The sequence below is a fragment of the Enhydra lutris genome, unplaced genomic scaffold (assembly GCF_002288905.1).
Source record: "Enhydra lutris kenyoni isolate GAN:26980312 unplaced genomic scaffold, ASM228890v2 scaffoldscaffold97, whole genome shotgun sequence".
Lineage (NCBI taxonomy): Eukaryota > Metazoa > Chordata > Mammalia > Carnivora > Mustelidae > Enhydra > Enhydra lutris.
Window position 1 is genome coordinate 598961 of NW_019154181.1, and position 12436 is coordinate 611396.

Consider the following 12436-nt stretch of genomic DNA (forward strand, 5'->3'; position numbering starts at 1 on the left):
TCTCTGCCTCACCGAGTGGTAGAGGTCCGCCCAGGCAGGACCAGGGGGTGTGTGCTGGCCTGGGTACCACCACCACCATCCCACACCCACCTGCCCCGGCCCCGCCATGCACGGGCCCTGAGGGAGTGCAGCCCTGGGCCCACTCTCAGCTGATGGTCATTGTTTGCCCTCTGTCCACCCTCCCCAATGAGCCTCAGGCCAGCATCCCCTGGAGGGTAGCGTACCTGGCAAGAAGTCAGCAAAATGCAGTCAGAGACCTTCCTGGAGACTGAAAGTGGGCTTCCTGCTGGGGAACGGCAGATACACACACAAATGCCCCAACACTGCCCGGTTTGAGAGAATAACCCCAGCGGAGTAATGGCGTGTAGGCTCGCGCTCTGCATTTCTGTAGTGATGCTGTGGAAGCAGTGCTGGAGCGGAGCTCCGGCCTCCAGGTCAGGTGACTGTGCATGCAGGAGACATGTTCGGCCCAGACCAGGGCACTTGGTTGTGTCCCTCCTGCCTGCCTGTCCCTCCCCCCAGATGGTGCTGGCCAGCCACGGCTGCGCTTCACTTCTGCAGTCAGTGGTGGGAGCCCCGTGATCACAGAGTGAGGAGCTGACCCACTTCTCTGAGATCTCTTAGAGCCCGGGTGTCCCCCCCTGCTCTGCTTATTCCCCTTCTGAGCCCTGCAGACCCAGCCTGGCAGGGCTCTTTTCCTTATGCCCCTTGCTCCCAGGAATATCACATATGATTCCACTGGTTTCATCTGGGGCCCATCTCCCTGTGACTCAGTGTCAGAAGGTCACGTGGGGTCTCTCCAGAGAAGAGTTGGGGATCTCTGGGCAGGCCTCCGCTCCACAGTCTGATGCTGAAGGTGTTTGGATGCCCCAAATGGAGCAGGGAGGGAAGCCTAAAGCTTTCAGGGCCCCTGTAGAGGCCGGAACCCAAGACCCCGTATCTGGCCTCATTTCTCTGTGGCCTGAGGGAGTACTGGATAAAATCAGTATGGTGAAGAAGCATTGCTGTGCCGTGCCCTGCCCTGGGAACTCAGGCAGGAGCATCCACAGGGTCCCACGTGAACAAGGATGTCTTGAGCAGTTGGGAGTTCCGGTCATAGACAGTCCGCTCTTCGAGTGCTTTTCTGAGAGCAGGCCCTGCGGGAGGGTGAGGGTCAGGCTGCAGGGGGAGCAGATAGCCTATAGGCTGGGGGCAGGGGCCCCAGCAGAGCCAGGACACCAAGGAGACAGTCTAGCCCTGGCCAGGGCCTCTGAGGCCTGAGAGTTGTGGTTTCCAGAGCTGCTGCTTAGCCGCTGTTTACTCCAAGAGGGAAGACTTTCCCCGATACTGAGATGTCTGGAGAGGAGGAGGAGGAGATTTACTCTGGGTGTGACTAAGACAGGAAGGATGGAGATCTTACCACCCACTCCCCAAATCCCAGACCTGGGACTCTGACAAGGTCAGGGGCCGCCTGTCTCCCCTGCCAGGTGTGTAGGTTGGGAGGCTTGGTTCATTAGGTGGAGCTCGGGAATGCTGGTTCTTCCCATCTCCCCAGCCTCCCAGGCTGGGCCCTTACTTCTCGGCCTTTCTTCAGAGACCTGTAAAACAACAGATGTCTCAGTGTGAGCAGAGGCAGGCCGGGAGGAATGTCCCTCCTGGTCCAGTACCCTGCTGCTTCTCAGCACCCCCCCCACACCCCGCCCCGTGTGTTCTGATTGCTCCCTCTTCTCCAGCGTCATGTTTTCTACCTGGGCGCCTGCTGCTACACCCACTCCGGGCTGTCTCCCTCCTTCAGGTCGGGCCTCTGCTTGGTTTCTGTGTCCGGAAAGTAGAAAGGAAGGCTTTCTATAAAACCGCTTCTAGAGAGGGTGTCTGCTTAGCTCGTAGATAGAGGCTACAGAGGCCGATTGGCCGGGGCCTGCCTTCCTGTCCTGTGTCCTCTTTTCCTCCCTGCTTTGAAAACCCTTTCTCAGCAGCCAAATGAAGAACACAGACCTCACTGCAGCATCAATCACCCTGAGCAGTGCAGGTGTCCCAGCCATGCAGGGACTAGCATGTAGGGGACCTGGCACTTCTCCCTCCTTCCTCTTTAGCGGGTACCTGTGGTCTCTGTCATTTTGAATCCCAGCACCGCCCCACCGCAGCGGTGACCGTGTGGGGAGCAGAAGCAGTGCCGCATAGCCCCAACCTGGTCTGTGCCAAGTCTTACTCACCACACATCTGCTTTGGAGAAGAGAAGCAACTTTACCCAGAGATCAGGCTTCCCTGTGTCACCCACCCACCCCTCTCCTGGAAGCCAGTGTGGCTTTGTTCCTGCTGCCAGACTGTTCCTCTCTCTCCACTCATGCGATAAGGCTTGGCATAGAGGCGGTAGAAGGCAGAGGCTCTGAAGGAGAGAAAGAGAACTGCCTATGGACCTTGGCTACCGTTCAGGGCCATCATTCTCTGGGACAAGTTCTCCAGAAGTGGGGAGCACAGAGAGGGATCTGTGGGTGCAGCCAGCCCTGCACAGGCTGGGAGGCCCCAGGGCCAGAAGGTGGGTGTGTAGCCATGTGGTGCTGAGAAATGTATTTGTTTCCCAAGTTCCCTTCATGGCTCATCGGATCTCAGGCCTAGAATTTCCTCTGCCTGTTGGGGATCCCTGCCAGCGCACCCCTCACTGTGGGGGTCACCCAGGCACCAGAAAGGGGTGTGCATATGCCGTGGGCACTTGACCCACAGCATGGGGCTAAGGGCTCTGGCAGCCTAGGCCGCCCCCCTCCAAAGCACAGCCACCTGCCTCTTCCTCTTTGGCCCTTTCTGGCAACCTCTACCTACACTTGGGCGCAGCCTGTCTTCCACAGAGGGGACGGATTCACCGAGACCAGTCTTCACGTCACCCCACGCAGCTCTGTCCCGAGCCCACCAGAGCATGCCCAGCCTCTGGCTTCCGGCCTTTGAATAGGAGACTCTGTTGTTGGAAGGGGCCATGTCAGGGGGACCTGGAGTGACTTCTGCTTGAGGGAAGCATTGCTGGGACATGGATTAAGGGCAGTATGTTGACTGGAGGTCCAGGTGGGCCAGCTCTCCTGAGATTGTGAGAGCCTGGTTCTGTTGGAGCCCTCAGGAAACTGTCCAAAACCATTGCCATTATATTTCAAGAAATCCACTTCTTGCAAAGTGGGTCAGAGCTATAGGGACTCTCCTGGGAGCCAAGTCTTTTGGTGGCTCTGACCGAATAGGCAGTCGGGCATGTCCTGGGTCTGTGGGAAGAGGCTTCTTTTTCTTTACCCCGTCTCATGAGGCCTAGAATCCTTGCAAGGCTAAGGAAAGTTTTGGACCTGATAAAATGCCTGTCTTTTCCCATTGTGATACCTGGTGCCATGGCTTCTCGGTGAGTCCTTTAGACTGCCCATCCAAAGCACCCCCGCCACCCCCTGCCACTCCTGAGGGTGTCAGGTGGTAGAAGGGGCTTGAAGTCTCACTCTGGTGGGTACGTCCTTGTGAGCCTGGTGGGCTGTTCTCTCAACCCAGGCAGGCTCCCTTGCGGCGTATGTTGGGGAGGATGGGATGGTGCAGTGATGCCCCAGAGCCCAGCACACAGTCCGTGCTCAATGGCTGTCAGACAGCCTGCTGGTCGATACCGGGTCTGTGCGGGTGATTCATGGACACAACCCGTGTCAGCCTTGCCAACGGCCCCTACTCAGAATTGGGTAAGGTAGGTTTCTAAAAATGAGGTTTGGCCACCAGGATGTGGTGGAAGGTGAGGATTTGTATATTATCCCCCATGTTTGGTGGAAGACAGCTCTAGGACAGGTCTTTTTTTTTTTTTTTTTTTTTTTTAAATGACAGAGATCACAAGAAAGGGAACACAGGCACAGGGGAGCTGGAGAGGGAGACGCAAGCACCCTGCCGAGCGGGGAGCCTGATGAGGGGCTCAATCCCAGGACGCTGGGATCATGACCTGAGCCAAAGGCAGAGGCTTAATGACTGAGCCACCCAGGCGCCCAATTTTTGCTCTTGCTGGCAGTGCCCTCTGCAGCTGGCATCCTGGACCCTGGGCCAAGCAGGAGGGTTGGGCCCAGGGTGTGAGGTAGTACTGTGGGACAGCTGGGATCCCAGCCCTGCCCTAGTCTGGACTCTAGGTTTGGGCTGTTGAGTTAAGGTTCTCTGCATGCTCTGGAAATGGACTTCTGTATCTGGCCAAGTACCTCCACATGAATGCTTCTCCCACAGAGCAGCACCAGCTCTGATCTGGGGAGAGATGGGATGGACACCGTTCCCATTTGGGCTACAAGCTGCCATCTAGTTTGTGCGGCTGAGCAGGTGGGAGGGCGTGAGTATAGATTGGATGTTTGGGTTCTATCTGATGACTCTTTCACATAGTGTTCCAGGTGTCACACTTTAGCTTTCTAGGACCAGAAGGGGGAGGCAGGGAAGGCCAAGGGCTGGCTCCAGCCTAGGATCTATATGAACATCTGCTTTGCATTCACCCAGCAGGCCATCTCAATGGTGTGTTCTTTCTTTGCCCTGTCCCATCTTTCCTGACTCGTGTCTTAATTACCTATAAGTCTGGAAATGATGAACTCTGAGCCGGTCACTTGTTATCTCACCTTTAATGCCTGGTCAGCTGCTCTGGGCTCTGTGGTTTTGTTGGCAGGGAGAGCTTGCATGTGTCTGGCATCAGAGCTCCAAGCAGAAACCCTGTATATTCGCTCCGTGTATGTGCTGAATTTGGCCTGAGGCTGGTGGGACCCGGCACTTCGGGCGTACGGACTAGGGCTGTGGAAGACAAAAAGCCACAGGGCCATCCAGGTGGAGCTTTTGCCCTGACCAAGATGTCTCTGAGTCTCCACTGCTGGGGATTCCAGGCCACCGACACGGTGTAGTTGACCTTGGCGTCCCCCGTAGCCAGGCGCCTAGGCAGCCAGGACCTGTGTACCAGCCCAGGCTGTGTGCCCGGGGCTGCACACACACTGCTCTCTCCCCTAGGAACCAGGGCCAGCCAAGGTGGCTGTCACCAGCAGCAGCAGCAGCAGCAGCAGCATTCCCAGTGCTGAGAAGGTCCCCGCCACCAAGTCTACACTCTGGCAGGAAGAAATGAGGGCCAAGGACCAGCCCGACGGGAGCAGCCTCAGCCCCGCTCAGAGTCCCAGCCCGAGCCAGCCTCCTGCTGCCAGCACCCTGAGGGAACCTGGGCTGGAGAGCAAAGATGGTAAGTGGGGGCCGGAATGGCTTGTCTGCACGCCTGTTCTGGTGGCCGGCCTCACAGTGCTGGAGCAGGCCGCCATCCCAATGCAGCTGGCACTGAGAACTCAGGGACACTGAGCCCTGGGCCTCAGGCTCCTTCACCTGTGTCCATCACCACTTGGCAGGGCCTGGGCCTGGGTGGGGCTGGGATTCCTGGGCTCAGGCCTTGGCTTGCCCCTCTGGCTCTTAAGTCCCATCTGTAAAGGAGGAAGGTAGCACCTGCTGTCTCAGCCCCGGGTGTGTGTTGTGAGAATCAGACCCTCTGGAATGAGGCTTGTGGAGGGAGGCCTCTGGTTCCTGCCCCCATGGCCGCCCTGTGTTCCTGGCCTAGAACCTGGAAGCTCAGTGTGTCCTGAGCGCAGCCTCGTCCTTCTCACTGTGCCATCCTGCCAGGCCCCCAGGTGCCTGGGAGGCTTTGCTCTGCTCTCTCCACTTAGCACTTTGGAATCGCCGAAGCAGAAGCAGGGCAGCAGTCTCTGCCTCCCTGTTTTGGGCCCCGGAGGGCTCTGCATGACATAGGCTGGCTTTTCCTATTTGCATTTTGTCCAGCTCATTAAAGACAAGGGGATAGTTGGGACTGACCCAGTTCATTCAGGCCAAAAGGTACTTAGCAGCAGCTGGGGGTGAAGCAGCCTGAGTCTTTCATGGGTAGTCCCATGCACTCCTCTCGTTCCCGCGGAAGTCCTCTGCCTCTTCCCTCCCCAAATGCCGTAACAGGCTGAACGGCCAGTTAGCCCTTGATTTCCTCCTTGACGTTTGGTAAGAAGTGGTTGTTAGTGGGCTTCTCTCCTGGGCGGGGGTCCTGCTCTCCCAAACTGGCCCCCAGACTAGAAGCTTGGGGACCCCCTGACAGTGTAGCAGATGCAGCCAGCTTAGAGGGAGACGGATGAGGCGCATGTGTGGGAAGGACATTTCGTTTCTGTCCCATGATTCTGCCCTTGGGGGAGCCCTGTATGGGTGGTTGCAGAGATGGGAGGTAGAGAGATGGCCCCTGTTTAGATCTACATAGGCTCTTTTAAAAGTCCCCAGAAACCAAAGGTGGCAACAGGCTAAGTACATCTCCTGACTCCCCCTTCTCTCTTTCAGAGGAGAGCACCATGAGCAGCGACCGCATGGATTGTGGCCGCAAAGTCCGGGTAGAGAGCGGCTACTTCTCCCTGGAGAAGACCAAGCAGGACTTGAAGGCCGAAGAGCAGCAGCTGCCCCCGCCGCTCTCCCCTCCCAGCCCCAGCACCCCCAACAACAGGTATAGTGGCCCCGGACCGCCCTCCCAGGAGCTTGGTCATCCCCTTCCTTCCCCAGGTTCTCGAACCCCCAGCCGAATGGTCTGCAGCAGCTCTCTTGGCTCCCTGGACGTGGCCAGCCGGCCCCCCATCCACATGGACTCCGACAGCGCTGGGGGGCGGGGAACAGAGAGACCGGGGCGCACCTTTGCCTTTAAAGCCAGCAGGCAGTATGCCGCCCTGGCCGACGTCCCTAAGGCCGTCAGGATCAGCCACAGAGAAGCCTTCCAGGTGGAGAGAAGGCGGCTGGAGCGTAGGACTCGGGCCCGGAGCCCTGGCAGGGAAGAGGTGGCCCGTCTGTTTGGCAACGAGAGGAGGTAAGGAGTGGGTTATAGGGCCACACGTGCCATGGACACACTCCCCCACCTGTACGCAGTCTCTTGTGTATACTCACATTCTCCCTTACACTACACGCTCACTCACTCCCTCCTGTGTCCTTATAACATGCTTTTTACACTTCACACACACAGACACACACACACAAACACACTTTGACATACACATTTCCACGTTCCCTAAGCCTTCCTTGCAGGAGTGCACTTGTCTTCCCTTTCCGTTCAGAGCATGTGGGGAAGCTTTCCCTTTTGACCCTAGATTCTAGTCACGGAACTCTCAGGCCCCGGTAGCCAGAAACATAGCATCTCCGGACACCCAGACCCCTGGGCCAGAGGCTGGCTGCTACCTGTGAGTGCCTCTTGGCACTGAGACCTTAAGGGCCCCCCCGGTGTGTTCTCAGCCACCTGGGCCTTGTGTAGCTGGATATTTTCCTTCCTGGCCCATGTCTGTCCTCTGAGATGACCATGGAGGCAGGAAGAGTCTGGAGAGGCGGATGGTGGCAGAAGCGCCCCTTGCCCCTCCAGTCTTGGGCACGGGTGAAGGACATGAAAGGCGGTGGGGTGGGTAGCCTGTGATGTTCCCAGGTGCCCTGGAGCATCACTGTATCCAGGCTTGGCTGGAATGTGAAACCGGGAGGCTGGCAGAGCGCAGTTTCCTGGAGAGGCACAAGCTTTAGGGAGGGGACCTAGGACAGGGACTGGGACAGAGGCATGGTCTGAAGAGAGGAGTGCTCTGTCCTTCCTTCTTGTTCCACTGGCCCTGTGCTTCCCAGAGAGCTGGGGAGAGAGCTTGGTTCCATGTCTGAGGCCCTGTCCTGGACCAGAGTGCTAGAGTGCCCTCTTCTGAAAGGAGCTTCCATCCCTGAGTCAGTAAATGGAGCCTTTGCCCTGACAACAGGGTTCTCACCCGGGTCCAGAGATGAATTGCCAAAGGTCCACGAACCCCTCTAAATGATTCAAGAGTCCATATGTACATTTTTCTGGGAAAAGAAAAGCCATAATTTTCATTAGGTTTCCAAAGAAGTTCACTTTGGCGGGGGGGAGATTCAGACCTAAATTCCAAAAGCGTTCCGAGTGTCCCCTCCACCCTGCTGAAGCCTAAGTAAAGCTCAGAATTGGGGCATGCTATGGGGACAGGGCAGGGTGGCAACGGGCTTCCCCCCTTGAGGGGCTGGCCGCAAGCAGGGTGCCTTTCCTGAATGCACACCTGCTCTCCCAAAGCCCCGGGGCCCACCTCCAGAATAAGGAGGAGATGCCCAGAGTTGTTGGTCTTAAAAAGAGAAGAAAGCAGATGTGCCTAATTCCTAGGCAGAGGGAGAAGGAAGTTGACCTATTGCCTGGGAGGTGATCTCCAAGCACTTGGCTGTCTTCTTGTTTGGTTAGTAACCCGAGAGGTCATGTGTCATATCCCAGTGTGTGGACATAGAGATGGGAGCTCAGAAGTGGGAAGACTCCTCAAGGCAACAGCCTGGTACAGCAGAGCCAGGACATACCTCCACTCTGGGCCTTTAATTGGGGAGCGCCCTCTCCCTGATGTGACCAGGAGAGGGCCAAGGCTGTCCTTCAAGCACCTGAGTAAATATATCAGTGGAGGGGCTTGCCGACACTGAGGAGGCCTGTGGGCCAGGGCAGGGGAGACTTCACGCTGGCCAGCAGGTAGACCGCAGGTCTGGAGGCTCCTGAGTGGGCAGCTAGGCCCTGGGGTAGCAGCAGACCAAAGAATTAACATTCAGCACACCTGCTTGGCTTTGAACTTGTTCTTGTCTAGCCTCCTGGGGTAGACGGCATCTCCGGGACTTTACTTTCTGCATGCTCCTCGCAACCATGACATGGGTTTTCACTGGGTACTGGCACCCCTGGAGCCCAGCAGTTCTGCATCCTAACACTGTAATGTCACTTTCTTACCCTAATGACATCTGACTGGCTGCTGTCACTTTGCGAGGCCTGCGCTCTGGTCCCAAGTAGCCCTCCCTGTGCTTGATTGGATCCCTGGGTCCTCGTTGAATAGAGCAAAACCGCATATTGGCAGGACGTCCGCCGCAGCTATCCATAGTGGCCGCTGAGCCCGGCTGCCCAGGAGCCCGGCTGGGGAGACAGTGGGGGCTGGTTTCCTGACAAGCCGTGGCCCTGAAGGGAGCCTTTACGGGCCGATCCTCTCTGCTCTTCGCGTTTGCTCCAGAGCTTTTAGAATGTTTCCTGGATGGTGAGTCACTGCTGAACCAGCCTGGGGAGGCCGTAGCCCTTGTTGAGTTCTTGGTGACTGACACCATTACTGGCACTTGTGCGGTCCTCACGTCCCCTAGGCTGGGAACCTGGGGAGGGGAAGCGGAGCCGAGGTGCAGGTGTCTCCTTTCTGTGCTGTCCGCCAGCCCAGGGAGACCTCTGCGGCCACGCCTGCAGTACCTCGGGAGCCAGTATACAGGCCACTCGCTCGCTTTGCCAGATAAGCCAAAATAAGCCATGGCCGACCGGCCCAGAAACCCCCACTGTGTGTGGAGGCTGCACTAAGCACCACTTCCCTTTCCTCCTCTCCGACTCCTCTTTCAGCAGCCCTGCAGGCCTGCAGCATGCAAGCCGCATGGGCCTTGGTGGGCCGCTGTTCCTCGAGGCCTTCCTGCCACTTTCTGGGTCGGTTGGAGGGGCTCTCATTCTGCAAGTGATGGTACCTAGCTCTGTGCGTGGGCCTGGAACCTTCCCCAAACCCCTCTAGGATGGCGGGGCACGCGACACCCTCTTCCTGACCAGGCCGAGCGCTGACAAGAGCTTTCTGTGGTTCACAGGCGCTGCCGCTGCTGCCTGAGCTTCCCGCGCTGTCTCGCCCTCTGCTGTGCTCCCTCAGCTGCGGCCCCCGCCGGCCTGGGAACAAGCTCTGTGCCTGGAGGAGATTCTCCAGAAGCTTAGGACACCAGAGCTTAGAGAGGAGCAGAGGGCCTAGGAGCCCTGAGCCTTCTACACTTGGGCTTCAGCCTTCTTTGATGCAGAAATCCTCAGAGATCCATTTACTCCCTGAGTAAAAGCTGGTCTCTTGGCAGGGTCTCAGAATTTGAGCCCCTTTCCTCTTTTTCCTTATAGAGTTAGACATTAGTCTTTGGTTAGATTTCAATCTTTTGGGCTCAGAGGCCCTTGCTTCCCCTTGACTCTCTGCCATTAGCCCAGAATGCAAGTAAAAACCCTTCCTATGAGGTGACCTTGGGGCACTTGCCTGGGTGCCCCTGGGAGGACAGGCCTCTGGTTTGGTGACACGTTAATATTGTGTAAAAGAAAAAAAGGAAGGACAAGAGAAAAGAGAAAAGAAAAAAAAAAATTCAACTGAGTAAATTCTAAAGATCTTCTTGGCTTTATTCAACAATTCATGAATCAGGCAGCATCCCATCTGTCAAACAGAAAGGAGCTCCAAAGAGCTGTACAAAATAAAGGACTTTTATAGGCAGAAGAGGCCAGAACAAGTTAACAGTAGCAAAGAGTGCATTGTTTCGGACAAGGTCACCTTCCTTTGATGGCCAGCAGAGGTCTCTCAGGTAGATTACCCCACGGGTGCTGACTAGTAATTCCAATTTGCTTAGTTCAAGATTCTACTCCTGGGAGAAGTTGAAACTTGAAGTAAGTTTAACCACCATCTGGTGACTTGGGCATAGCACAATTGACTCTATTCTGGGCCTGTTACCTTTTTAAAAATTTTTTATTCTTTTTTTTTTTTTTTTTTAAAGCAATTGCCCCCAACCTCCCCTTTCTTAAATTTTATTTATTTACCTATTTACTTAAGTAATCTCTACCCAGTGTGCAGCTCAAACTCATGACCCCGAGGTCAGGAGTGGCACTTTAACTGAGCCAGCCAGGTACCCCACAATCCCCCCACTTTTGTTCAGATTCTCAGCTTAACCGAGTGGCATGATCAAAATTTAAAACCTTAGCACCACTCCCAGCTACTGATCAAATTCTTGGAGTTTTTGCTGTTTCTCCATGGTCGTCACAGGTCATGACGTTTTTTGCTGAATCTCTATGGTACTCACAAGTCACAATTTCATGTTCACATTTTTTTAAGTCAGTTATCCTCTTCATTGCATTCTGATGGTCCAGTCTTAAGGAGATCATTCACTTTGTGGTTAGTGGCTGCAAACACACGTTTAAGAGACTGTAATGCACGAGGGAGACTACTGTGGTTATTTTAAGCAGGATAATTCCCAGTGTCTGGAGTGTGTTTTGGATCCATGGTCCCCAAGACCCAAACCGACCAAAATCAAGTAACTCAGAGAAAGCCCTCCCCTGAAGGAATCACCTTTTCTTTTTCTTTTTTTTTTTTTAAATGAAGTGTCTTTTTCAATGATTTTCACATAGCTGGGTTTCAGATTTCCCAGAAGTATTCATCTAGGTGCGTAAGTGGCACTGACCACAGCACCGACAGCTCCTTGTTTAGCTGCAGGCTTATCAGAGGATACCCTATTACGAAGGACAACTTTGGCCTTGCAGAGATGGGGACTGCTGCTGAGATCTTTTTATAATTGGGGGCAAATCTGATTTAGGTAATCACAAGAACATGGGAATACAGATGTACTACGATTTGCTTAGGAATTTGTGTCCAGTTGGGCGAGTACAATTATAATCGTTGAAAGGTGAAAACAAGGCACTAGATGTTCTGGCTGTAAAAGTCGGATTGTGTAAGTGACTCCTAAGATCAGGGAGTCCATTGGGAATAGAAGGGAAATTGGTCACAGGGAGGGCCAGGGGGTCTCTAGTATCATGGACTGGTAAAGAACTCTTTTAATTGTTAAATCTAGCAGTCTGAAAGATATCCAGCCCCCTGCCCTCCCTTAGTAATGGCCTGAGAGATACGGGTGGTGGCTTTCTTTCCAGACCTGTGCCAGAGTAGAGTAAAGGAAGAGGAAAGAATTTCATGTTTAAAGAATGAAGTCTTGATCCAGCATCTTGGGTGGAAGCAGTCCACTTTGATGTCAGCTACTTTCTCGTCAGTTTGATGTTGAGGTCTCCAGCTGCTCTGTAGCTCCCAGAGTCTGAAAAGGGCTCTTTTTAATTGGGAGATTGGGGACCCAAGTTTCAGGTGCCTGCAGTTTGGTTGCCATCTAGGGAGTGAGGAGGACTTGGAATAGCCCTTGAGAACTGTCTTTGTTCTTAGTGATTCCAAATCAGAAGGATGGCAGAAAATAGGAAACATTAGTTTGGAGAGTCCTGCTAGATATTTGCAAAAACTAGAAAGCAGGAGCCAGTCCAGGTTATTTATAAACAGGTATGGAGCAAAACCTCAAAAACATTTACAGCTTAGAATCCAATATCTACAAAGATGCAAACACAGTTTTTCTCTCTACAGTTATTCCTATTTTTTTAAAGATCATCACAATAAAATTACTTTGTTTGCTTTAAACTACCCTGATTTTATATGTGCGGCAAGAATAGCGATTGACCGTATAAGCCCTTTTAAAGACTGCTTTGCTGGAACTTTGCATAAGGAATCTCAGATTGAATTCTTGTCTGAAGCCGGGAAGCCGAGCCAAGGACTCCCCATTATATTTTACCTACAGTATCTGTAGTTTGGGTGACTTTCTTTCTTCTCAGAGTTTCCCCCCGATGTTCTGAGACTCATAGGCCTGCCAGGAA

The 12436-nt window shown here is 54.4% G+C and overlaps 1 protein-coding gene across 7 annotated transcripts in view; it reads left to right on the top strand.

Annotated features, from left to right (window-relative positions):
* LOC111139264 (myosin phosphatase Rho interacting protein) overlaps nt 1-12436 on the top strand; it is a 149304-nt gene that overhangs the window by 89022 nt on the left and 47846 nt on the right. For 4 of the 7 annotated variants that reach the window (XM_022491493.1, XM_022491492.1, XM_022491491.1 and 1 more), the window contains exons 6-7: nt 4951-5173; nt 6295-6808. In XM_022491493.1, the coding sequence (XP_022347201.1) occupies nt 4951-5173; nt 6295-6808 (737 nt within the window). The remainder of the gene's footprint in view (nt 1-4950; nt 5174-6294; nt 6809-12436) is intronic. The other 3 variants (XM_022491494.1, XM_022491497.1, XM_022491498.1) reach the window with 1 other exon arrangement.